The 27,740-nt window shown below is 45.1% G+C and overlaps 1 protein-coding gene across 1 annotated transcript in view; it reads left to right on the plus strand.

Moving 5' to 3' along the window:
• Positions 1 to 27,740, plus strand: part of CDH5 (cadherin 5) — a 44,226-nt gene that overhangs the window by 2,569 nt on the left and 13,917 nt on the right. Inside the window, exons 2-6 of the mRNA XM_055000907.1 lie at positions 18,718 to 18,923; positions 19,876 to 20,164; positions 23,464 to 23,580; positions 24,417 to 24,584; positions 25,624 to 25,811. Coding sequence (XP_054856882.1) covers positions 18,735 to 18,923; positions 19,876 to 20,164; positions 23,464 to 23,580; positions 24,417 to 24,584; positions 25,624 to 25,811 — 951 coding nt within the window. The 5' untranslated portion in view covers positions 18,718 to 18,734. The remainder of the gene's footprint in view (positions 1 to 18,717; positions 18,924 to 19,875; positions 20,165 to 23,463; positions 23,581 to 24,416; positions 24,585 to 25,623; positions 25,812 to 27,740) is intronic.

The raw sequence follows: 27,740 nt of genomic DNA on the forward strand, positions 1-27,740 counted from the left end.
GATGAATGACACTTGAACGGCAAGTGGATTGAGTGGAGGGCAAGTGAACAGGGAGAAATACACTTGCCGTTCAAGTGTCATTTGTCATGTGTAGCTTGGCCCCAAGATTGCGGAGGCAGGCAGTGGCAAACCCCCTCTGTTAGTCTCTTGCCATGAAAACACCACCAGGGGTCGCCGTAAGTCAGCTGTGACCTGAGGGCACTCTCCACCACCACCTGTCATCTTATCAAACCCTCCATAGGTTTGGTGTGGGGGGTGTTGTTTACTTGCTTGTTTGTGTTTTGGTGATGAGGTATTTCCACATAATCTTGACCTGGATAGGCCAGGAAAGCTGGATCTCATCAGCTGGTGTAATAATAGTTTGATATGTTTTGATGTATTTGGATTTTGATCAATTAGACTGTAAGATGCGCTGAGTCCTATGCTCCAGGAGAAAAACGACATATAAATACTCCCAATGAAGAAACCGAAATCAAAACAATAGCAGCAATCGCTTTAAAAGCACAGGACAATAAAAGCAGCATGCAGTAAAACAACTTATTTTAATGCAAGGTAACAGGCGAGGGGGCGGGATATTTAACCCGTGCTCTGTGTTATTTTCCTGATCATAAAAGCCTCATATACACACAAAAGGCGCTCTTTGGTCTGGAGAGCTTTGGAGGAACAAGGGTTTTATTAGGAAATTGACAGGGGAGAAAGTTGAAACTCCTTTGTCCTCCTTGCTCCAAACTATCAGCAACCCTCCCTGTGAGCACTTCTCAGTAAATATACATTTTGCTACAACATACTGTGTAGTAGTTTAGCCCTGAGAAACAAGCCAAAAATCTGAAACTACAGGTCAAGCCCTAAGCCCCTGCAACACGAAAGCCCAGCAAGCTGAAATCAGAACAACGTCCACTTAAACAGTTAATGGGCTTGAAAAGATTTGCCAAATGAATAGACCTGCCTCATATCCTGCTTTTGTTGAAGCAAAACCGAGTAATTGAAAACAGGATACATGCAAAGGGATTTGTATAGTCTTTTAACCTTTGGAGGCACTTTCTGATTTACAGCCTTCGCCAAGCTGAACTGTATGAACATCAGATACGATTCACAAGAAAAGCCCTCTCTTTCTTCTCCCCTCAACAGAAGTCACGTGATTTCCTAACTCTCACAACTTCGGCTCAGTGCTCTTCTGAAAGAGCACGCTGCTGGATGTTTGCATTTTAAAATGATTATTCCAGGTAGCGGGTATCAAAGAAATGAGGTGTCCGACCTGCAGGGGGTTGGATGGGGAGAGAAGGGGAAACAGGTTGGGGGGAAACGTCAGCTACCTATCCAACTATCAGCCCTGGCTGGAAAGTCTGTGAATGTCAGGGCCAAGCTACAAGTGACAAATGACACAGGTTGGACACTTGTTAGCTTCCCTCAAGTTTTGATGGGAAATGTAGGCAGCTTGGCGGAATGTTGGACAAGTGACAGTTGAAAAGTCCATTGGACAGAAGTCAGAGAGCCAAGCTGCAAGACCAGGATACCTACATTTCCCATCAAAACTTGAGGGAAGCTGACAAGTGTCCAACCTGTGTCATTCGTCACTTGTAGCTTGGCCCTCAGCTGCATAGGGTTCCCAGGTCCAGGCTGGGAAATTCCTGGAGATTTGGAATGTGGAGCCTGGAGAGGGCAGGGTTTGGGGAGGGGAGGGGCCTCAGTGGGGTACAATGCCATAGAGTCCACCCTTCAGAGCAGCCATTTTCTCCAAGGGAACTGGTCTTTGATGTCTGGAGATCAGTTGTAATTCCAGGAAATCTCTAGCTACCACGTGGAGACTGTGGTAACTCGACGGGAGCCACATCTTCCCACCCCACAACTCCAAGCAGCATCCTGCTGAAGGACAAGTGGGGCAGAAACATAACACAGCGCAATTCTCTCTTACATTTAGAACAAATTCCCATTTTCAAAGCATACCCACACCATCCATTCACTTATGAGACAGATTTTCAGTATAAGTTGCATCCACATTATGATGACAGTCTGCCCCAAAAGCTTTAAAGTGTGGGGGAAATTGCAATTTATTCTCCCCCCTGACCCCTGAAAAGATCCAAAGTGCTCTGATATACTGAAAATGGTGCTTTTTGCAATTGTCCCCATCACCTGCACTCACGGGGGGAGTGGGGGGAGAGGAGAAATGTTGTTGAGCAGTGTTGGGATCTCCCACTCTGGAGAAATTGAGGAGCAGGAGAAAATAGCCTCCATAGCAGCACTGTAGGGATTTCCCCTATTTTCTATGGAATTTATAATAGAGATTCTGGAAACTCCTATCACATCACCTAGAAATGACATCACATCCTCTCCAAACTCCACCCACCATTTGCCTAGACAGTGTTGGGAGCCATGATCCCCACTCTGCCATGGAAGTTTGCAGGGTGACCTTGGGGTAATCACTCTTTCTCAGCAGCTCACAGGAGTTTTGGGAAAGGGGGAAAGACCCATGTTTGCTTCTCTAAGGGCCAAGCTACAAGCGACAAATGACACTTGAACGGCAAGTGAACAGACTCACGTGTATTCCTCCCTGTTCACTTACTATTCACTTGCTCTCCACTCGATTAAGTGGAGCGCAAGTGAATGGCAAGTAAACAGGGAGGAATACACGTGAGTCTGTTCACTTGCCAGGCAAGTGTAATTCATCACTTGTAGCTTGGCTCTAAGTTCCTTAGAGGAATGGCAAAATTAAAATATACCAAAATAAACAATGGTTGAAGCAAATGACCATTTTAAAAAAAAAGTCTATTCCAAACCTACAAAGTTTCCATACTCTATCATAAGTGGGGAATATCGTAAATAAATAAGCGACATCTTGTATTGAACTGAACTCATACTTTAAAACTTCTATAAAGAAAGAGAAATCCAGGTTATTTGCAACATCATCAGTGGTTAAAAAATGTGCCACATTCCCTAGACACAAAGCGAAATAGAACTTTTGTTTGGAAGCCAATTTGGTACAACATGTTAGACTGGGACATCCCTGGCTTAAATCCCCTCTCTGTCATGAAGTTCACTGAGTGACCAGTCACTCTTTCTGTCTAACCTCCTTATAGGGTTGTTGTAAAGATGATAAAGGTGCTTAGAAGAGTGTGGGGAAAGTTAATGAAAGATAATGCTGGTAGGTTCACATAGTCCACACAGCATGATTGAAGGCTCAGAGACAAACATGGTTGTTGTTGGCAGAAAAAGAAAATACTAAGGACACCTCAGTCTTCCTCCATTTCTCATCTCATTCTTTGGTTCCTTTTGTAAGACTACTTAAAATTCCAAATCATTTGAATAGTTTGAGTCAAAGGCAAAAAGTAGAGGAAAGAGTTTTTTCTGCATGAGTTTCACTCTCAGCTGTACTCGTGGTTCTTACATCTCTAGGGTGTTTAGCATGCCTTCTTGATTTTTTTAAGATATGTCCTTTTTTTAAAAAAAAATTAAATAAAGCTAAATTAGTTCATACAGCTGAACAAAGCTGTTTTGCAAGATCAGTTCCTCTTCTCTGTCAACATCAGTCACTCACCAGCTTTGTCAGCAAGCTGGAGACATACCCATGAGGAAAAAGACAAAATTGACAAAGGGTGAGAGTTAACTGGGTCCTTAATAGGAGGTCAAGTTTGCTTCTCTCGAGTGTCTTGATTAAGAGTGCAATCCTATGCAGAGTTATATCAGTCTAAGCCTATTGATTTGAATGGGCTTAGACTGTAGTAACTGTGGATAGGATTGCACTGTTAGTCTCTTCCAAGTAGGACACTGAAGAGGCAGCATCGGAATATCCTTAATTATTGATCGATCGATTGATTGATCGATTGATTGATTGAATAACTTGTCCTCGAGCCTTTCATCTATTAGTCCCAAACAAAATATTCAGATTCTATGAAATTACAAATATTGTGCATTGTTCCATTTGGTGTAGTAGTGAGAGTGTTGCACTAGGGACATCGAATCTGAAAAGACTCAGGTTCGAATCCTCACTTTTTCGTGGAAGCTTGCTGGGTGACCTGGGACCAGTCTCTTGCTCTCTGGCTAGCCTACCCCACAGGGTGGTTGCTGTGGTACAATGGAAAAGGGAAGAATTATATCGTAAGCCACTTTGGGTTCCCATTGATAAGTAAAGCAGGGTATGAGTATCTAAATGCATTTTTAAAAGGATATTACACATCATTTTTCAAGAGGGGAGAGAATCTTACATTGGACAACGCTATGAAAAACGGTATGCCGCAAACCCGTCTTCTTGGCAGCCAGCCTTTTGAAAGCCTTTATCACTTTCCAACAGATTTATGGAGTGAAGGAATAAAAGAGTATAAAAGATTCTCCCATCTCTTTGCCATGCCGTTAAATGGGACCAGCGAGTCAGCTATCAAGAAATTAACCTTCAGAGCAAAACAGTTTTCTTTAAATGCTTCCTTCATTCTTTCCTGTTCAGCATAGATTGCTTTTAGTTTAAAGGTATAACTGTCCCTTTTAAAAAAAACCAGAAAGTATAGCAGGACAGTGACCTTAGAACTCAGACGAACAGCTCATCTTGCATCAAAACAGGATTAAAAAGCCAAAGCATGGGATCTATGCAGATGTCCGTCTGGTAGAGGTCCGTCTGGCCTCTACCAGAGCCAGGGCCTTTTCGGTCCTGGCTTCGACCTGGTGGAACTCTCTCTCTGAGGAAACTAGGGCCCAGAGGGATTTGTTATCTTTCCACCGGGCCTGCAAGGCAGAGATGTTCTGCCAGGCATTTGGTGGGGGCTAGGCTTTCCTCTCGCCGGCCATACCACTGAAGACCGTCCACCACCCATGCAGGAGCCCATAAGTGTGATGCAGGGCTTGATGTAAAAGCCAAGCCCTGTGCCTAAAATGCTGTATTTTAACATTTATATCCGCCAACTGAGAAATTGTTATTGTATATGGAACAGTGTTTTAATGTTTATTTATAATGTTTTTATTGTTTTTAAACTGTATGTTATTAATTGTATGTTGTCACACCGCCCTGAGCCCGTCTGATGGGAAGGGCGGTCTAGAAATGCAATAAATAAATAAATAAATAAATAAATAAATAAATAAATAAATAAATAAATAAATAAATAAATAAATAAATAATAATAACAATGATAATAATAATAATGTGCTCATGAACAGCCATGAAGAAACTTCAGCATTGTTAAATCCTGGACTGTAGTCCAATGACACAAAGGCAGAAAACAAACCAATAGACCCATTCCTAGTAATCAACAAGCAAGGGACTGTAAAGCACATGCCCTGCATATGAGTCCCAGGATCGATCCCTTGCACGTGTGGCTAAAGGATGTCTGCTTACTATAAGGTGTTGGGGAAAAGCCTTTCTCTTTCAGAGAGCCACTGTCACTCAGAATAAATAGGCTTGAGCTAGATGGGCTATCCTAAGGCAACTCTGGATGTCAGTTTGGTGTAGTGGTCAAGAGCAGCGGAACTCTGATCTGGAGAACCCGGTTTGATTCCCCACTCCTCTGCTTGAAGCCAGCTGGGTGACCTTGGGTCACTCACAGCTCTCCCAGAGCTCTCTCAGACCCACCCACCTCACTGGGTGATTGTTGTGGGGATAATAATGACATACTTTGTAAACTGCTCTGAGTGGGTGTTAAGTTGCCCTGAAGGGCGGTATATAAATCAAATGTTGTTGTTGTTGTTGTTGTTGTTGTTGTTGTTGTTGTTGTTGTTGTTGTTGTTGTTGTTGTTGTTAAGTATTTCGCTCCAATGTCACTGTTTGTTATTTAGGCCTCTACGTAGAAAATCTGACAGCAATCATATATGACAACAGGACAAAGGCAGTATGCAGAATGTAGTTTATAAATCGAATGATGTTGTTGTTGTTGTTGTTGTTGTTATGTCTGCATTAACAAAAACTAGCAATAAAGAACTCCTCCTAGACAAGCCCCTTTTCGTTTGCCCCTCTACAATCTACTTGGTCTCAGGAAATGCAAAGGGCTGGGTGGGAATCAGATTTAGTATCTGCCCAAGTTATGTTAATCTCTCTTTGCTGTCTGTAGTAGGAAGAGGGGGGGGGAGTCTTTAGAGCTCTAGTTTGAGCTCCATATGAGTCACGGGGGTTTCCTATTCTTCTACCACCTGCAGGAAGCCAGCCACCTATCGCCATTCTCCTCTCCTTCCTCTATCCGCCCCCCCCCCATACAGTTCAAGCCCTGAAAACCTTTCAGTAGCGCTTACGTGCACATAGCAATACTTAAAGAACCCTTACAAGTCAGACTAGCAGTTCAAGGCAGACTAGTCACCTCTTCATTTCCTCAGCAGGCCTGTTTCTGAATTATTTCTGCCATGGACTTCTCTTTCTGGCTGTGGCCAGCAATGCACAGATCTCTTGTCTTCCAAAACGAGCTCATAAAAGTGGGTGGAGATGCAAATTAAATTTCATCATCAATGGCAGACTTTAGCCGAGCCTGTTCTCAATCCCTTCCATTCTAGTCTTTAAAAATTGCATCTTTTGTGGGTTCATTCCAGCACCATTATGCAGGCCAGGAAATCCTTTTCAATACAAGCTCAATAAATTAGCTGAATTGATAAAGTGGATTCTTCAGAATTGTAAAAATGAACTCTGGGGAAATGAATGGTACATGAGACCACACAAGGCCAAACTAGGTCTGTACAATGGAGATCCATGTCCACTTACTCATATTTCTAGGCCATACAACTCTGGGAATCCCATGAACTCCTTTCCCTTAACTAGGCACTGGGAGGACCCAATTCAGACAATGAGCACTGTGCAAGAGAAGGGATATTTCAGCCTTCCCCCCACCATATCACTTTCTTGACCAGAAATAGCCTGTAGATAGGGCTGGCAACCAAGGAGAATGATGGAAGTCTGACTTATCCTTACAGTTGCCCGGCAACCAGTGGGAGGGTTGGGGATGGGGACATGGTAGGGGGCAGCCGCATAAGCGTGACAACATCACTTCCGGGATGGCAAGTAGCTCTAGGAATTGACAGAAACTCTGAAGTTTTACCATGGAGTTTCTCCATGATGATTTCCTAGAGCCACCCACCATCACTTCCGAGTTTTCCCTGGAAGTGACATCATCACACTCATGCTGCCGCAGGATTTTTTTTTTCCCTACCGCTGCTCCAAGCAACAACAACAACCATCAAGAGGAGCTTGGGGCAAGGAAACATCCACCCCCATCAGGGGCTTGGCAGCCCTACCAATAGTGTCCCACAATGCTTCTTCCAGTTGCATAACCAGAAGTGACTTCATGGGACACTATTTTTGCCCCCCCCTTCTCATTTTTCACCTGCTGCACTATTGAGTGCTGAGGAGACAGGAGAAGAACAGTAGGGATTCCTACACCAGTGGCAAGCAAATCGCAACCCTACATGCATCCAGGGCTCATTTCGAAGGAGAACGCGCAGGAACGCAGTTCCGGCAGTTCCCCAAAGAGGTCACATGTCAGGTGGCCCCGCCCACCTGACTCTCGGCCATTTGAGGTTCATTTCGTCCTGGATTGGGGCCGAAACGGATCAGGCCTCTGACGGGTGGTGGATCACTCTCCTGTTCAGCAGCAGCCCGATCCTGACCATTTTGGGCCCCTTTTCAGCCATTTTCAGCCCCTTTTGCCATCTTGGGCCCAATTTCAGCCCTGAATGGCCACAATTGGGTCCAAAACAGCCAGGATATGTGATGTCAGGGGGTGTGGCATATGCAAATCAGTTATGCTAATGACACATTTCCAGTGATGGCAAGGCGCGTGGCATATGCTAATGAGTTATGCTAATGAGTTATGCTAATGAGTTCCTCCAGCTCTTTTTCTATGAAATGACCCCTGCATGCGTCTCTGCTATTTGCCCCATTGGTGAAACATTCAGACCCTGATACCTATATATTTGCCCCCAATGAGACAAACAGTAGCTCTCGAAAGCCATTGACAGAGTGGGGAGGTTTAAACCCACCCTCCCTTCATTTTGCAATCTCAATCCAAACTGAGCACACACCTATCTGAAGAAGGGAGCTCTGATTCTTGGAAGTTTACACTCTGAAAATCTTGTCGGTCTTTAAGGTGCCACTGGACTCAAATCTGCTGTAAGCAGGGCTTTTTTCCAGCGGGAACGCAGTGGAACGGAGTTCTGGCACCACTTGAAAATGGTCACATGGCCGGTGGCCCCACCCCCTGATCTCCAGACAGAGGGGAGTTTAGATTGCCCTCCGCGCTGCTCCAGCGGCGTGGAGGGCAATCTAAACTCCCCTCAGTCTGAAGATCAGGGGGAGGGGCCACCGGCCATCTGATCATTTTCACCAAGGCCGATTTAAACTTTAAAAAACTCCCCCCTTGTTTCAGCTAACCCAAAGTGACATCATTGTGCCGTCCTGAGTTCCACCACTGAGTCCCACCACCTCTTTTCCCAGAAAAAAAGCCCTAGCTGTAAGCACACACCTATTAAATTGAGGAGGAGCTTTGGAAACTCAACAGAGCTTCTAATATTATTTCTGATTTGGCCCTGTTTTGTTTTTAGCAAAAGTGGAACATGTAGGTGAGGGGACCTAAATAGAGATGGGCATGAACCGGAAAAAACCTGAACCATGTGGTTTGTGGTTTGCCAAATTTCACGAACCACAAACCACGAACTTTCACGGACCTGCCCCTGGTTCTCGAACTGGTTTTCTTGGTTTGTGAAAACGTCACATCCAGGTCAGAAAATCATCCCTTCCGGGTCAGCAGAAGGTCACTTCTGGGTCAGCAGAAGGCCTGCAGAAAGTCCATCCCCAGTTGCCTAGGAAACTGGTTGATTGGCACCAGGCTGTCTGCAGTCATGAACCAAAAACCGAACCAAATGAACCAGCCTAAAGTTCGTGGCAGTTTGTCAGAAATGGGATCTGACGAACCACGGTTCACGAACCACAAACCAGCCTAGTTTGTGCTTAATTTTGGTTCGCATTTCAGTTCATGCCCATCTCTAGACCTAAACTCTGCCTCCTCCTCTCCTAGCAGCACATCATCACTTAGAACTTTTTGTTCACTGCTGGTATTTATGTGAGGCTAGAAAAAGAAACCTGTGCCCTCACCTCAGTTGTACGTACCTGGCAAGCAGACGGTACAACCAACAGGTCCTGATGAATGGATCTAAATTGGGGGGGGGGCTCATGTAGGGAGAAGCTGATGGTAGAGACAAAAGGCTGCAAGGCCACTCCAATAAGAGCCAATGTAGACATTATGGCAGCCTCAGGTTTGACCCATGGCCACTGACATTTCAGGGAAGAATTTGACCATTTGAAAAGCCATCAGAACGGGATCCTGGTCAGACCTTTGGCACGCGGTGGGGGGAGGCAGGCAATCTTGTTCCACCACAAACTGCTGTGTGGGGGGGGACCTATTTCAGCACTTGAAAAGGTGCAGGGGGTCATCTGGTCCCCCCTGATGCAAGCCTGATCAGGATCCGGCCCTGATGGCTTTTTAAAAATGCTCCCTAAAAAGGCAGCTGCAATTATGGGTCAAACCCTCGGCCGCCATAACATCTCATTTGACCCTGATTTACTGCTTGCCAAGTGGCTATCTGCATTTACCAAAGGAGACTGCAAAACAGCTGGTGATGAGATTTTTAAATATAATGGTCAGAGTATTTCTGAATCACCCATATTTGACATTGGTTGATGTTCGGAGCCTAGCAGTGCAACCCTAAACCTAGTGGCCTGCTTCTACATCCACGGACATCAATGGGCTTCTAAGAGTGTAACTCTTAGGACTCCACTGTAATATTTGCAGTGCTGGTATGACAAGGAAAAGCATTTTATTAGAAAACTTGCCAGTATGTACGTGTTGGCCGATGGTCCTGGCATTGTCAGTGAGGATTAAGTTGGCTTACTTTTTGTTGAAGCCGTTCAGGTTACGTGTAAGGAATGCGATGAATTCATCTTCCTAAGGAAGATGAACAATGAGTTCAATGAACAATGAGCCCTAGGAAGAATGATGTCAATCCAAGACTGTAACTTTTTGCACACTTATTTGGGAATAAAATCCACGAAGCTCAACAGAAATTAAGTTACATCCTCGCTTCAGGTTACAAGGCTGAATGCTGCCGTCATGATCTTAAGGAACAAAAATCTGGGTGGAACCGTACATTATGTGAAGCTGTAGTCATTTTAAGAAAGACTTTATCTTTTGTAGATTACAGCTGCTAGAGCTGTAATTACCAGGGGTGAGACTGGTAGTAGATGCAGTACAGAGAGGGACTTTTTAAATATTCCCCCATCCCAAATTTCCCACTACCACCTACAAGCTGCTTTTATCCCTGCTTTGTATATAATTACGGGATTCAAGCAAATCGTGTTTAGCGATTGGATGGTTGTATCCCAGTTCACAGCATGCCTAGCTTAAATCCCTAGTGTAGCTTTGCTCTCAGGACAGCATCCTGCTCACGTGATGGCAAACATGTTCACTGCAGTGGGAGACTATGGCCAGCCCTTCTTTACGCATATCCCTGTTATCTTCCCTGTGGACGAATTATCATTTCTTATATTTATCTTTTCTGGACTGTGAACTAGGGAGAAGTTTTTAAAAAGATCCCTTAGCATCACAGAGCCTCAATGAAAACAATAGATCTCCGAAAACAATTAAGCAGAAGCAGCACCTTCAAGACTAACAAAGTAAGTTTGGGGTGTCAGAAGAACTCAGTACATCAGGTGGGACATAGAGCCATAGGGCACTTTGTGGATGATCTCTCGCTGCCAGCATCCCAGGCACACAAACCCTGGCTGGCAAAAACTACATATAACATGTAAACAAGATTCAAGAAAGAAAATAGTCAAAACAGAAGAGCATGGTCCTGGACCCCAGGAATGCTAGACTGGCCTCGACCAGGGCCTTTCATGACTCCCACCGGGTGGAACTCTCTATCAGTGGATAGGCAGGCCAGCCAGGATCTTTTATCACTTCGGCAGGCCTGCAAGACTGAGATGTTCCGCCAGACATATGGTTGCAGCCGGTCCAGCAGTCATCCAGAGAGCCTCCCAGCTGGCCTCTTGCTGGGGGAGGGGGCATTAGACCATCTCCCCCAACCCGAGTTACAACTTAAACTGAATGGCCTGTTCCCCTCCTTCTCCCACCCCTCTATGTGTTACTGGCAGGGGTGGGTTGTAAGGTCACTGTTTGGGGGTGGTGTTTTATGGAAATTCTGCAGTTTTATTGTGAATTTTAATGTAAATTATATTTTACTGCTGTAACCCGCTTCTGAGCCCACTCATGGGGAGGGTAGGATAGAGGCCCAATAGTGTAGTGGTTAAGAGCACGGGACTTTAATCTGGAGAGCCGGGTTTGATTCCCCACTCCTCCACTTGAAGCCAGCTGGGTGACCTTGGGCTAGTCACAGTTCTCTGGAGCTCTCTCAGCCCCACCCACCTCACAGGGTGTTTTGTTCTGGGGATAATAATGACATACTTTGTAAACCGCTCTGAGTAGACATTAAGTTGTCCTGAAGGGCGGTATATAAATCGAATGTTGTTTCTATTATTATTATTAAACAAATACAGATGTTCAGAGGAGGATCCTTGGGTATTCTCTCATGTCCTCATGGCTAAAGCTAGGAGTGGGAGATATTTTTTAACAAAATAGCATGCCAGTAAGAGGCCTAAACAGTACCTCCTCCCCAGTCTTGCTTCTCTGCACTGTAGTGGTTTTCATTGACTTCTTCCAGCCCAGCTGTGATATCAGAAGTGAGCAGGCTGGAAGAAAAAGGATTCAAGAAACGGAACGTAGCTAAATAAGAGACAGACCGGCTTTAGTTCCCTTTGCCATTTGGCTAGACAGAGGACATGAAGAAAGAATTGCAGGCTGATGTTAGAGCATCTGCTTTCATGCCAAAGTTGTCTTGAACGCATGAAGCTGCTTCATACTGAATCAGTCCATCGGTCCATCAAGGTCAATATTCTCTTCAGACTGGTAGCTGCTCTCCAGGGTTTTAGAGAGCAGGCTGCAGCATGGGCTGGGGGACTGGAAAGTTTACTTTGCCAGAAATGTGAAAGCTAGGGTATATATTAGGGGGGCCAGACCCCCGGTGGGGGCAGGGGATCCCCCACTCTCACCCCCCACACCCTGCCCCCACTTACCTGGCCAGCGGGGGGGCGCACACCCTCCATGCATGCTCCCCTGTGGAGTTGCACGCTCCCGCAGATTGGGCCCATTTTGGCCCAGATTGGTCCCCTTTTGAGCCACTGCGGAGCGTGGGAGCTCTCCTGCGTGCCGCAGTGTCCCAAAATGGGCCCGATCTGTGCCAAAACGGACATGGATCAGGCCTGTTTTGGCATAGATCGGGCCCGTTTTGGGATGCTGTGGCGCGCGGGAGAGCTCCCGCGCTCCGCAGTGGCTCAAAATGGGCCCAATCCGGGCCAAAATGGGGCCGTTTTGAGGCGCTGTGGAGCAGAGGAGTGCTCCTGCACTCCGCAGCGCCTCAAAACGGGCCCAATCCACAGGCGAGTTTTGGGCTGCTCTGGAGTGAAGGATTGTTCCTGCCCTCCACAGCAGCCCCCAACGCAAGCCCCTGCGGAGCGTGGGTGCACTGGGGGGGGTGCGCAGCGTGATGATGTCACCCCCCAGCAGGACAGATGTAAGAGCCAGGCCCTGATCCCCCACTGGGAGCTTGAGGGGGGCCTGGCAACCCTTGTGTGTGTGTGTGTGTAATGCAATGTGTTTTTAGCTTTAAGGGAGAGCCCCAAGCTTCCTTTCCCAGAGGGTTTACAGTCTGGGCTCCACAACATTTTCCTTACAAGCTGAGGAAGTCACATGTCCCAGTGGAAATGCAAAGAAACAAGTCGGTAATTTCTTCATATCCTTCCAACCTCTAAAACTCAGGCATCTCTGTATTTTACACCCCCATAGAGCTTTGTACTTGCTTAAAAAGAAACAATAAAATAAAATTATCGCTTGCCTCCTTTAGGCACATCCTGTCAGGCTAGCAGAGATTGCAGCTAAAGGGTTTTTTTTTTCTTGGATGCTTTAAGCATGAGAAGAATGGTGACAATCTCAACTATTTGTATATTTATATCCTGCTTTTCTCCTCAACGGGGGCTCAAAGTAGCTTACAACAACATTCTCCTGTCCTCCATTTTATCCTCACAACAGCCCTGTGAGACAAGTTGAGCTGAAAGAGAATAACTGGTCCAAGGTCACCCAGTGAGTTTCCATGGCAAAGAAAAGGTTTGAACCTGGGATCTCAATTCCTAGCCCAGCTCTGAAACCACTGCTCCATGACAGCTCTTGACATCTTGAACCAGAAGAATATTGGAAATGCAGAGTCAAAGAGATGGTGTCTCAAGCAAGACAACTTCTGTCTGCTGCACCAGAAATGTTCTTATTATAAAATCTCATGTGGGGTGGAATGACTGCAAGAGGGGGCCATTTTGGCCTCCCAGGCCACCCCTGGTCACTGTGCTTGGGAGGGTTAACTCTTCTCCCCTCCAGCATGCCATTTCCCTGATTAAAAATGCCCCCAGGCTGCTTTTATCCCTAAGTGTGGGGTAGAGAGAAGTACTCATGTTATACCAAACTTTCCTACCTACCAGGGCTCCCATATGAACCTGCCTGTCCACTCCAGTTATCTGAGATCCAGTTTGGTATAGTGGTTAAGAGCGATAGGACTCTAATCTGAAGAACTGGGTTTGATTCCCCACTCCTCCGCTTGAAGCCAGCTGGGTGACCTTGGGTCAGTCACAGCTCTCTCAGAGCTCTCTCAGCCCCACCCACCTCACAGGGTGATTGTTGCGAGGACAATAATAACATATTTTGTAAACCACTCTGAGTGGGTGTTAAGTTGTCCTGAAGGGCAGTATATAAATGTTGTTGTTGTTGTTGTTATCGTTGTCGTCGTCGTCATCATCATCATCTTTTGAGGCCTTGCGTCAGGTGCTTCCACCATCTGAGGTTAGGTGGCTAGCAGTCTGAGAAAAGGCCTTCTCAGCTGAAACTCTGGAACTCGCTTCCCAGAGAGATTTGTCTTTCTCATTGTCATTGTCTTTCACCAGCACTGTCTTTCCTTTGAAATATGCCCCCCCCACACACACAGACACACATTGTAAATTCTTATTCGACCTCCTCCTTGGTTGTGTCTGTATGCCTATCTGTTTTCAATTTATTGTTAAATACTTATATATACATTTTAAATACTGTTTTTTTTAAAAAAATAATGTTCTAATGACTGTTGTTCACCCCCTTGGGGAACCCTATTTGTGTGCGAAAGTGGCATATAAATGTTTAAAATAATTTTTTTTAAAAAAAACTTAAAGGAAGAAGTCATCAGGGAAACAGTGAAGAGTTAACTCCTCCCCTGGCCTCAGTCCATATTAATCCAGTCCCTCTCATCTCCGGGTTTTGTTTTGTTTGCCTGTTAGATTTGTAGGTTGCCAACTTCACTCAGGCCCTATGCACAGAGCACCGCATGGTTTCCTTAGTCAAATGTTTAGGAGCAAGGAACGGCTGAGAACATTCTCTCAATTTAATCTTTCCAAAGTACAGTTTTCACTATGGGGACGCTCACTAAGAAAAATATTGCTTCAATTTCTCTTGCACATGCAAGTTGAGTTTGGTTTCTTCCACAAATAAGGTTTTATTTATTTGTCTTAAGTGTTGCAATGAAGCTTTGTCTTTATAGCGTAATTGTACTGTGCATTCAGCCATTGGTGCCTTGGGACAAAAAAAGTAATACATTTTCCTTATGGTGTCTAATGTTCATCTTTATTACTACTTTTTGCTTAATATCATGAGACTTCACTTATCGAAGTTACTGATCTAAGCTATAATATCAAGCTAAAATACAAAAAGCCAGACTTTCAGGCAATTTGCAGGGTTTATGTGGATCATGCTGAACTGCTAAGCTACACCATTGTAAATCTCTAGTATCTGCTGAAATGCAGCAATACGGATTTTGAAAAGGATAAGCTAATTATGTGGAGCATGATTGTGACAGCAAGATAGTTTTAATTCCCTAGCATTGGGGTAGGTAACTGTTTGTTTATTTATTTATGTCACTTATAGTCCGCCTTTCTCACTGAGACTCAAGGTGGATTACATAGTGTGAGATTAGTACAAATCAGTAGCAAGGACTAGGGCAGGCATTTCCATACAGTGTCAAGGACATTTCCATAAACAATGTCATAGGGCAAATGAATGCAAGGATCCAATACAGGGTTGAAGAATTGCTGAAACAGAACATAATCAATTCTAGGACTGACATTAGACAACATGAAGCACAAGTAATATATAGGAGTACTGTACATATTTAAAGCAACAGATAATATGTAAGGCAACATAACGGTGAAGTCTATGGTTCCCTATTCAGTGAAACATCTGAGACCCCTCCCTACAATATGGCCCTCCTATCTGAGTAAAAAACCTTTTTGAATAATTCGGTTTTGCATTGTTTGCGGAAAGCCAAGAGGGTGGGAGCTCTCCTGACCTCCTCAGGCAGGCCGTTCCACAGGATAGGAGCCACCACAGAGAAAGCCCGTGTACAAGCTGCTGTTGATTTCACCCATGTGCAGGCTGGCACCTGCAAGAAACCCTGTTCAGATGAGTGAAGCTGCCATGGGGAGCATAGAGAGGGAGGCAGTCCCATAGGTATGCTGGGCCAAGGCTGTGAAGAGCTTTGTATGTAATAACCAATACCTTGAATTGAGCACGGTAACTGATAGGTAGCTAATGGAGTGACTGTAGGATGGGAAAGTTCGGGAATGTCTTCACATAAATGCATGATTAACTTATGGAATTCACTGCCACAAAGTATCAAGCTGGATCAATGTGGAAGAAGCCGCCAAATTTCCCCTGTGCTTCTTGCAATACAAAAAGAATGCTGGGAAAAGTAAGAACTCAATGGAACAACTTACATCACTTGCCCATTCCAGAGCAGAAAGACAGTAGAAAGGAGCCATTGGGATCAACCCAATTGCAATGGCTACTGTCTCAGTTTTTAAGGATTAGACAAAGGCTGCTTCCACACACGTTGGATAATCCACTTTCAATACTCTTTAGTGAACATTTGAAACTGATTTTCCATGTGTGGAACAAAAAATCCACTTCAAAAGGATTGTGAAAGTGCATTGAAAGTGCATTATTCAACGTGTGTGGAAATGGCCACAGTTATGGATGATATGCCTATCAATCACTGCTAGCCATCAATGCCTAAATTGAGTACTGGACGTCTGATGCCTTCATGGTCCTTTCATGAACTTCCCCAAATCTCCTGGCTGGCTTCAGGTGGAGGCAGAAAGCTTGTTTCAATTGGGATTTGGTTTGATCTAGCAATGCAGTTCTTGCAAAGTTAACAAGAAGGGATTTCCATGCTTTTTCCTTTGGCTCTCAAAATGTAAGAAAGCATCCAAAAGAAAAGTTCATCAGGAAAAAATTATAATATTCAAGCAACCTTGATGCAATTCGTTTGAAAGACATACGACTTTAACCGGGTGCATATATTCACCCTGCTGAAGGAACTGTTCATAGAGAAAACAGCTGAAAATGCTGTTTTGAAGTGAGTCAAGAGACAAACTTGCCTTATCTGGTGACACAAAGTCTGCTCAAAACAGCAGCCAGAGGAAATGAAATCACTTGTGCATTGGGGAACACGAAAAGAAAGATCTATAAAATTAAACAGATACCCTATGGACATGTGTTCTTTCTGGCAAATGGGTGATAACTTTTAATGAAGTCTTCATAGGACTCTATCATGCAAGAATCTCTGAGTCAAGCATAACAATCAACACATAAGTATAAGCAGAAAACAATCTTCCCGTGCAAATAATGCTAACTAGGTCCTATAGCCCATTCACTTTCCTTTAACTTAGTCCACTCAGCACCACTCTTCCCTCTTTTATAAAGATGGGATCTCGTAAAATTTCCTCTTGTCAAGGGAAAGCAGTGTAGATTGTTCCTTTGAGTTCTTATTTCCCCAGAATTCTTTTTGCAGTGCAAGAAGCGCAGGAGAAATTTGGCAGCTTCTTCCACGTTGCTGAAACCTGTCAGTCCTCAAAAGAAAACTGGGTCTCCAGCTAGCTAGTTAGTACTGCACAATTTTAAAATTGTTCCAAGATCGTTTTCTGCATATGTCAGCAATTCACAGATTGCTACTTCAGAAGAAAAGACTTGGAGGGGGTAGAGACCTGAGTTTGTTTTCAGACTTTTGCCCATGCCAGGAACAGAAGCCATATTTAAAAGGGATGTGCAGTCAGAAATCAACTTCTGATGTGAATAACAACCATTTTTTAATATTGTACGTGCTCAAATTCAAACTTATTTTCAACATTTGTGGATGTAGGAAAAACTTACAATTGCACCAGTATTCTGGCACCTTGCTGTCTGGTTTTGGTTTCTCAGACAGTGAGAAGGGAGAAGAGTAATTCAACAGATATCTAATAATATCTCTAATAACAGTAACACATTTCATTTATATCATTCGTGTCAAATATTCAGCATACATTCTAGTAAGCCTGACAACAGCCCTAAAATAGGTAGGCTGGAATTGGAATTAATTAGAACTGAAAATGAGGAAGGATCAGGGTAAAGGAAACTGCAACTTTCCTAAAGCCATCTCAATGAGATTGTGACTGAAGCTGTATTTGAACCAAGGCACTCCTTGCACACAACACACACACTTACACTGAAATCCTAAGGAGAGTTATTCCAGTCTAAGCTCACTGCAATCAATGGGCTTAGACTGGAGTAACTCTTTTTAGGATTGCACTGTTAGAGCTGAATTATAGGGGAGGGGCCATGGCATGGTGGCAGGTACGTACACTTTGCAGGCAGGTCATTCTAATCCAGCCTGATCAGCAGATCTCAGGATGTAGGTTTGGGAAAGACCATGGATGCTTCCACACACGTTGGATAATCCACTTTCAATGCACTTTCACAATCCTTTAGAAGTGGATTTTTTGTTCCACACATGAAAAATCAATTTCAAATGTTCAGTAAAGTGTATTGAAAGTGGATTATCCAATGTGTGTGGAAGCAGCCCACGTTTCACCACAAAGAAACATCAATAATACTGGCTGCTGCAGCCATCCAGCCCCGTGCTGCTGCTGCCTCATGCCCCAGCCGGGCGCAGAAGCCACGAGCTGCTTCTGGGGCGGCACGCAGAGGCTGCTCCATGCTCTGCACGCTGCCCCAGCAGCGGCTCACAGCTTCTGCACTCAGCTGGGGCATGTGGCGGCGGCAGTGGCAGTGGCGGCATGGGGCTGGCTGGCTGCAGCAGCAGCTGCAGCCCAGTCACACCAGCTCCGCTGCGCGCGCCTCCACCCCCCAACACCCCCTCTGGCACCTCTCCAGTGCCCTCGCGCCCAAGGCCACCGCCTACCTGGCCTCAATGGGCACGCCGGCCCTGTGAACCAGAAAACTACCGTTTGTGCTTGCCCAGTCAAACTAGGATAGAAACTGCCTGGTACATTGTTCAACACTAAAGCCGATACAAGGACAAAAGATAACTCCGAAGTGCAGTCAAAAGTAATAAAAGGTCCTTAGTAAGAATTTCTTTCTTTGGATCTTTCCAAAAACCTGCTTGAGATAGCTCAAAAAGTAAAATATAATAAAATAATGAAAGCAACATTATTAAAAAGCCTGGCCCTTGAAAGGGTGTAGAAAGATGTTAACATACTAAGAGAAGACAGAAAATGAAATCAATGTGGCCTTCATTAGATACATTTGAAGGTACCAAAATACTTCCTTTCCACTACTATTAATGGCATGCTTCCTTCTACAGGTGTTCCTAAAGCTACGATGTTGGCAAGTTGCCATCTCCTTCTTCTATCCTCTGCGATGCTGGTGCCAACCTTTGTTCACGGAGAAGATCTGTCATGGACTGCAGCCACCAACAAAGTTCATAAACGCTTGAGGAGAGAGTGGATCTGGAATAAGATGCATATTTCAGAAGAGAAGAACGAAACGCTGCCACATCACGTCGGGAGGGTAAGGATTTGGTAACTCTTTGCAAGCCATCTCACTAGACCGGGTGTGGGGAAACCACTCACTTTTATTTACTAAGCAAACCCAAAAGAAAAAGGGCCTGCTGCCACAGCTGTTCTAAACTAGCACTGTGATCACGAGCATAAAGTATTCCTTGTCATGAAAGATTCAACAAATCCCCAATATCTAGTAGTTTTGCCAACAAACAGCTCTAGTGTTTGAGCGCATTCTGTGAGCTTAGCTCAGACCTGAAAAATGCACCTAACAGAAATATTTCCAGAAGTAAATCAGATATGCTCTCCCCTCGTAGAAGCCTGAAAAAGCAAACGCCTTCTTTTTCTGGCAAACAATTCCAGGAAAAATTAAGCCTACAGAATTGTCTCGTGTTGGTTGACTGGAACTTCCTTCAGCTGCCTATCAGTCAACTGCACTGATCCAGAAAGTCCCCTTTGCTTTGCCCATGACAGCCTGACAGATCCAAACTGTTGTACAGGGGAAGAAACCCTACAGCCACAGCTGTCAAGCAAAGTGTCAGACTCACTCAAATGAAGAATAACACCTGAAAAACTTTGCCAGAGTGTCACGCAGTTAATTGAAGAATTTTGAAACTTACTAGCCTGTTGGTTATAACATACATATTTATCTGCCACGAGAGAGAACCGTGGAACCAGAGCGAAGCAGTGGCTAGGGTATCAGGCTAGGGCAGTGGCTATTAACCAAGGCTGACCCTGCTTAGCTTCTGAGATCTGATGAAATCAGACTTAACTGGTCTATCCAGGTCAGGACATAGGGGTATGGGTAGTACAACTCCATTAACATCAAGATGCCAAAGATTGAACCTGGGACTTTCTGCATACAAAGGGGGTGCTCTGCCACTGAGCTATGGCCCCACCCCATTTGTTCTACTTCCTGCATTTAAACCTTACTTTATAGGCATTTGAATTATACCTTTTAGATCATATCAAGCATTCAGAACTCCAATGCGATGTACGTGCTCGAGGGAGACGGCGCCAACAGTATATTCAAAGTTGATGAGAACACCGGAGACGTGTCTGCATATGAGAGGCTGGACCGAGAAAAGAAAGCCGAGTATCAGCTGACGGCCCATATTCTCGACCGTACGACCAACAAGTCGTTGGAACCGCCATCCAAGTTTCGTATCATTGTTCAGGATGTGAATGACAATGCCCCAATATTTGTTCAAAGAGTGTTTAATGGGTCCGTCTTTGAAATGTCCCCCGTAGGTAAGCTCAAAATCGCTCTTTTTTTGACGGCAAGATTTTTGGCATGAAAACTTAAAATGTAAATGTGCGCACATGTCAAATACAACTGAAAGATCATTATAATTCTCCCTTGACTGCTACACAGCACTAATCAGATGTAACTGGTGGCTTTGTATAGCAGTCGTGAAAAATGAAATCCTGACGTCAAGTTATAGCGGACTTATGGCAACCCCTGGTGGGTTTTCATGGCAAGAAACTAAGGGCCAAACCACAAGAGACAAATTACACGTGTCTATGCGAGTGAATATGATCATGTCTGTTCCTACCCGCCCGTGTCCATCTTCCCCAAGGTGAGCACATGTCCTGTAGCCTTAGGGCCAAGCTAAACATGACGAATGACACTTGAACGGCAAGTGGATTGAGTGGAGGGCAAGTGAACAGGGAGAAATACACTTGCTGTTCAAGTGTCATTCGTCATGTGTAGCTTGGCCCTGAGTCCATGCACTTACGGGCTATATGTGTGATCACAGTGGTGAGTGTCTGCAGGCAGCATTAGCGATTCACTGCTGTAGAGTGGCCACTTTTGTCTGCTTCCACTTCCCAACCAGGAGAAAGGGTGGGGGTGGGTGGGGAAGGGAGGGTGAAAGAAGGAAAAGGCAGGGCTCATTTCAAGGGGGAATGCGCAGGAACGCAGTTCCTGCAGTTCCCCAAAGAGGTCACATGTCAGGAGGTCCCAACCACCTGACTCTTGGCCATTTTGACCCATTTTGGCCTGGATTGGGGCCAAAACAGCCTGGATTGGGCCTCTGATGAGTGGTGGCTCACTCTCCCGCTCAGCAGCAGCCTGATCCTGACCATTTTGAACCATTTTTCGGCCATTTTCAGCCCCTTTTTGCCAATTTGGGCCCAATTTCGGCCCTGAATGGCCAGGATTGGGTCCAAACCAGCAAGGATAGGTGATGTCGGGGGGTGTGGCACATGCAAATCAGTTATGTTAATGACACACTTTCAGTGATGTCAAGGGGCATAACATATGCTAATGAGTTATGCTAATGAGTTCCTCCAGCTCTTTTTCTACAAAATGACCCATGGGAAAAGGGATGCTTGGTGAGAGGTCTGAAGAGAAATGCAAAGGCAGAGGGGCAGAGAGGGTGCTCCTGGTGGAAACTTCTCCCTTAAAATCATCCGTACAGCCCATCTCCCAACCAGGAGAAAGGGTGGGGGTAGATGGGGATGAAAGGGGGACGGGAAAGGGGATGCTTGGCAAAGTGGAGGTGCATGATGGGATAGCATCCCGTGTCATGGAGGAACACTGAAGAAACCCGTGCAACCCTGAGCCAGAACAAACACGGGATGAGTGCAGTGTGGCCGTGCTGTGCAAGTGGGCAGGAGAGCAACGGGGAAGCACGTGTAAATGCATTCCCGTGCCATTCCCGTGTCATTCATCTCGTGTAGTTCTGATCTCAAAGAGGTGGTTTGCCATTGCCTGCCTTTGCAACCCTATTCGTTGCAGGAGGTCTCCCATCCAATTACTAACCAAGGCTGACCCTGCTTAGCTTCTGAGATCTGATGTGATCAGGCTTGCCAGGCCTATCCAGGTCAGGTCATAGGGGTATAGATAGTACAACTCCATTAACATCAAGAGACACATCTAACCAGTTGAGTGGGGCTTACTGTTATGTGCCTGTTCATCCAATTGTACAGTTGTACCCACTTGAACTATGAGCACAGAAGTTTACATCTGTATGTGGATATCCCTTGCAGATCAGTGCAAAAGTCTGGAAAGCATTCATATACAGGCAGCAAAATAATCTTGTTAACGATACTGGGAAATTTCAATAAACTGCTGATAAGTAGGGCCATATGTCAATGAAAGAAAACATCAGAGTTTGCTGAAGAAAACCATTTTCTCTTGTTTGTTTGAGCACAGCTATCTTATTAATTCTCTGTTAGTACAAGAGGGCTTTGGGTAACAAGTAATAAAGAAGTTGGGAACATGCAAGTTCTCATGAAAGAATAAATCACTAAGAAATTTCCTCCTGTCCTAGATATCTCTTTATAGGATAGCAGAGTATTTACTCAAATGCAAGACTAGGTTTTTTTCCTCCAGTATGCCATAAAAAAGAATCGTCTTATATTTGTATACAAGTTACAGTTATGTCCAATAATTTTAAAATGTGTATAATATGTTATGGGGGTCATCTTACATTCCAGGGTCATTTTCCTTTTGAGTAAATATGGTATAAGTTCTTAGGAGCCTGAGTAGGCTAATGTTCCGCTCCATTCTCTCCTCTTTAGTGACTTGAACCGTTCAAAGGTAAGGTTGCCAGATTTCCTGCTATGGAGAGGTAATTCTCATCCATGAGCTCTGACATCTGTCACTGCTCAATGGAGCAGTGGGGACTACACTATGCAACACCATTATGTCATTTCCAGCTGTGTAACCAGAAGTGATATCAGCATGCCATGCAACACTCAAGGAATTTCCCAAATCTCTATGGTAAAAATCATTAATGATTTGGGAAATCCTAGAGCATCACATGATGCAGTGACATCACTTCTGGGTACTCAGCTGGAAGTGAAATTGTGGTGGTGCTTGACATAGTTTCACTTAGTCTCTCCCATTCCACTATGTTCTTATGGATTGCCAGGTCTGGTAACCCTAATTCTAGGGGTTGGATCCAACTAGTTTATCTGCTCATTAAAAAAGAAGGGTCCTCATTATCCATCAAAAAGGCTGTGCTGGGGCTAATGGACAAAAACCATGAAAGATGGGGCTGCAATGAGGAAAGTGATCAAGTAAGATGAGAAAGAAGAGCTGTCGGGAGGGACCAATCTGGTGCCTCCTAGAGCACATGCAGTCTTTGAGGGAGGTGGAAGAGATGATTGTGTTTATATTTTTGTGTGTACCTGGAGAGTTCCCCAATTAAGCAGAAAGCCTTCTCTGTGGGCAGAACCAAGGCTTTTTTTCAGCTGGAACGCGGTGGAACGGAGTTCTGGAACCTCCTGAAAATGGTCACATGGCTGGTGGCCCCGCCCCCTGATCTCCAGACAGAGGGGAGTTTAGATTACCCTCCATGCTCGCCAGCGTGGAGGGCAATCTAAACTCCCCTCTGTCTGGAGATCAGGGGGCGGGGCCACCAGCCATGTGACCATTTTCTCCGAGGCCAACCCACTGAGTTCCACCACCTCTTTTCCCAGGAAAAAAGCCCTGGGCAGAACCTATTTCATTGTAGTACCAATAAGACACTTGATGGCCCCATGTCGATTAGGAAGATGGATGGATAGTAACTGATGGAGATATTAATTGTTCTTTCTAGGAACTTCAGTCACCACAGTGACAGCTGTAGATGCTGACGATCCAACGCTTCTTGGCTATGCTGACGTGGACTACAAAGTGATTAAGGGACAAAACTATTTCAGAATAGATAAGTCAGGTAGGTCTGGCCTCAGTGGGAAATGGATTAGTAAACGAGACTGAACACAAAAATGAGGTCATATGCAGACACACAAACTCCTCAGATTAATAAGAAACTGTAACCTGGAAGATGGCTTTATCACCTGATAGGCTATGGCTTCTTTGCTGATCATTTTGCAGTTCAAGTCAGAATTCATCTGTATTTGAGGGGCTGGCTTCTTGTTTGACATGCTTCAAGTTCTGGATCAGAGTTTGGAATCAAAGTATGCAAGCTTTCAAATTTCAGGGAGGTTTTCTGCCTGATGAAGCATTCTGTGGAACTAGCAAGCTTGCATTCTCCTCTACCACCCACACCTGATGCACCTCAGGATAGGATTTAACCAATTTATCATTATACACTGATTTGTTTCAACAGAAAAATTGCTTTCAGAGGATTCCTTCCCTTCTCTTCCCCACAACCTTTTTTCGGAAAGGAATAACGACACAGATCTGTAACATCACAATACTTGCAAATGTGTACAATTCAAAACATGATCCATGATCTAGGCTGGGCTATGGAGTTATCGCCCCCTTCCTTCAATCAGAATGGTTGGAGAGATTTCACTGTCCCTTCTCCAATCTAATAGCATGAGAGAGGCTACAAACGAAAGAGGTGGAAAACTTCCTTCCCACAGGTAGGCGAGAGATCATGTCAATCAAAGGGCTCTTTGAAGATGCCTCTTAACTCTGGTATCAGAAGTTTATGGCCTCTGCATATGGAGTGGCTAGCAGCCATTCATGGACCTCTCTTCCATGAAGCAGTCTTACCACCTTTAATAGCCATCTTGACACCTCACTGTGTTTTTATTTCTAAAGGAGTCATCCGCACAGCAGCAGCTAATCTGGACCGAGAACAGAAAGCAACCTATGAAATCGTGGTGCAGGCCATCGATGGCAAAGGTCTACAGGCTGCAGAGTCGGGCACTGCTACAGTACGCATCACATTGATTGATATCAATGACAACTCCCCAGTCTTTAATCCAAGTAAGATTTGCAAAGATTCTGTTGCAGGATAAACCCCAGGGATTAAATTTTTAAGAAATCTTCCACTACCTTGGATGAATTTAGGAGCAGGGGACCAAGGCCTCCTCTTCAACTATCCCAAGCATGTTAAGGTTCAGTTCAGACATAATTTAATTAAATAAACTATGGTTAGCACTGTTGTCTGAATGCAGGTTTGGTCCATCAATTCTGTGTCTGAATTTGCTTCGTTAACAATAGTTAGTCTATGATGGTTGTTGTGGGTTTTCCGGGCTGTATTGCCGTGGTCTTGGCATTGTAGTTCCTGACGTTTCGCCAGCAGCTGTGGCTGGCATCTTCAGATCTTTTCCACACTGTGGATATTTTCCAACATCTTTTCCACACTGTGACACTGAGAGATCTCTGTCTTTTGGTGCTGCACCTCTGAAGATGCCAGGCACAGCTGCGGGCAAAACATCAGGATTTACAATGCCAAGACCACGGCAATACAGCCCGGAAAACCCACAACAACCATCATTCTCCGGCCATGAAAGCCTTCGACAATACATCAGTTAGTCTATGGTTCACAGGATTTACTAATGCACACATTGCCCATGAGGCAATGATAAACAGCCCATGTATGTATATCAGAAGCATTCCTTTTGGTTTCTGCTTAACAACAGCAGTAAGGTGAAGTTATGTGCAAATCCCAAAACAAGCAGGAGGCGTATTGGAAGATCAACTTTGTTCTCTCCTCTGCACCACTTGACCTTAGCATCACACATTGCTTTCTATCCTTAACCTTATGTGAGTTTGTTCTTTCAGAACATTCAGTGACATCATAGCAGTTCATCCAGTCAGGCAGCTTTGCAACCGCTAGCACCACCTACCTCTTCACCTCAAAATCCACATTTCCCTGCCAACTGTTTCCTCCACGATTTTTTCCCTCAGGAGTAATATGCTATGCGATAAATGTAAATCAAATGTAAACGAGCGATTCACTTAATATTATTTTTCGATGCTGTCTGTTTTCATCCGTCCAAGCTTTTCTTCTTTTTTCCAGCAAAGTACCAATTTGAAGTACTTGAAAATATCACTTTAAACGGGGAAGTTGGCAAACTGACTGTTGAAGACATCGACGAGCCACAGAACAGGAACACAAAGTACAGTTTTGCAAGCGGAAACTTCCAGGACACTTTCCTCATTATACCAAAGCCGTATACAAATGAAGGAATAATTAAACCTAAGAAGGTACTGTACGGCCAGAGATCACCAGTGCTTCACTGTATGGAAGGGTACCAACCAATGGCTAGGCTACTTGGACCTACACAAGCCAGTCATGGGGCTATGGCTTAGCTGAAGAATTCGGAATGGTGAAGGTCCCAAGTTCAGGCCCTGGACTGTAGGATAAGAAGAAGGAGATGTGAAAGTCCTCTACCAGAGATAGGGTTGTCAGGTCCTTTGACTCCCCCAGCGGGAGATTGGGAGCCTGGCACTTACCCTGCCACATCCTGGGATTCTTTCTTTTTGCGCATGTGCACTTCCGGCTTACATGATGACATCACTTCTGAGAAGTGATGTCATCCCATAGGCCAAAGGGTGCTCCCACATTCACCAAGAGGCACAATTCGGCCCAAAACAGGACCATTGCGGGGCGCTGCAAGGCGTGATTTGTGCCACTGCAGGCACGGAAGCATGCTGGGAGGGCACCCTGGGGAGTGCACCCCTGCACACCGGCCAAGTAAGTGGGCATGGAGGAGGGAAGGGTCGGAGCAGGGGATCCCCTGCCCCGGGCAGGGAAATGGCACCCCTAGCCAGAGACCCTGAAGAGCCACTGCTGGACAGAATAGACAGTACTGACTTGAGCAGACCAATGGTTTGACTCCGTATAAAGCAGTTTCATGTAAAGCAGCCATCCATTCCTTTCCCCGGGGGAAGAGCAATAGAGCAGCAGTTGGCACTAGGAACAGCCATACTGCTGTTTGCTGACTTACCGATATTGCCAGTGAAGCACTGGCAGCTGGAGAGGTCTGTTAAGAGGATCAGTGGAGAGAGCGACCAACCTGTGGCCCTGGCAGCTTGAAGAGAGTGAGTCTCTCTACACATTACTAAGTACCTAAGGATGCTCAAGTGCAGGATTGTATGTGCAGTCCTCAATCCATGCGCAGGCTGTTCTTGCTCAGGGCACTGGAATGCTGCCTTCACAGGAGCTCCCTTTGTGTGACTGCATCTGCAAGTGATTCCAAATGGCAAAGAACCAATTCAGCTCTGTTTTCGCTGTGAGAACAAGTACTGTAGGCTCCTTTGAATTGCCCGTTTGCTTTTCTCTCAGGTGTGAGAAAGTATCAAGATCTGCATTTCAATGAATGGATTTAGGAGGAAAAATGGGACACCTTTAGCAGTTGAGGAGGAACTGATATTAAACATGCAAATGTATTCACATGGAGCAAATTGAAGTGTGACTGTGTGAGTGAGTGCATGGAAAGTTGGAGGGGGGACACGTGAAATGAGGTTCACTTGAGCGTCCCTAGGTACTTAGTAACATGTAGAGAGACTCAGAGCCAAGCTACAAGTGATGTCTAACACAGGTTGGACACTTGTCAGCTTCCCTCAAGTTTTGATGGGAAATTTAGGCATCCTGGTCTTGCAGCTTGGCTCTCTGACTGCTGTCCAATGGACTTTTCAACTGTCACTTGTCCAACATTCCGCCAAGCTGCCTACATTTCCCATCAAAACTTGAGGGAAGCTGACAAGCGTCCAACCTGTGTCAGGCATCTCTTGTAGCTTGGCTCTCAGTGTCCACCTCAGACACTAACAGTGCAATCCTATGGAGAGTTACTCCAGTCTAAACCCATGGGCTTAGACTGGAGTAACTCTCCATAGAATTGCATTGTTAGCACGCCAATATGGTGCAGTGACTAGTATGGTGGTCAGAAGCAATCTAGTCAGATCCTCACTCAGCCATGAAGCTGACTCGGTGACCTTTGGCCCATCACATTCACTCAACCTAACCTACCTCACAGGGATGCTGGGAGGATAAACATATGCTGCTCTGAACATTTTGGAAGAAAGGTGGGATTTTTTTAAAAAAATGCACCAAATAAATAGACAGATCTGCTTCACAGGGCTGTTGTGAGGATAAAACAGAAGGGGAGAATTATAGACAGCAGACTGAGGAAC

This window comes from Eublepharis macularius, chromosome 16, assembly GCF_028583425.1.
Source record: "Eublepharis macularius isolate TG4126 chromosome 16, MPM_Emac_v1.0, whole genome shotgun sequence".
NCBI classification, from domain to species: Eukaryota; Metazoa; Chordata; class Lepidosauria; order Squamata; family Eublepharidae; genus Eublepharis; species Eublepharis macularius.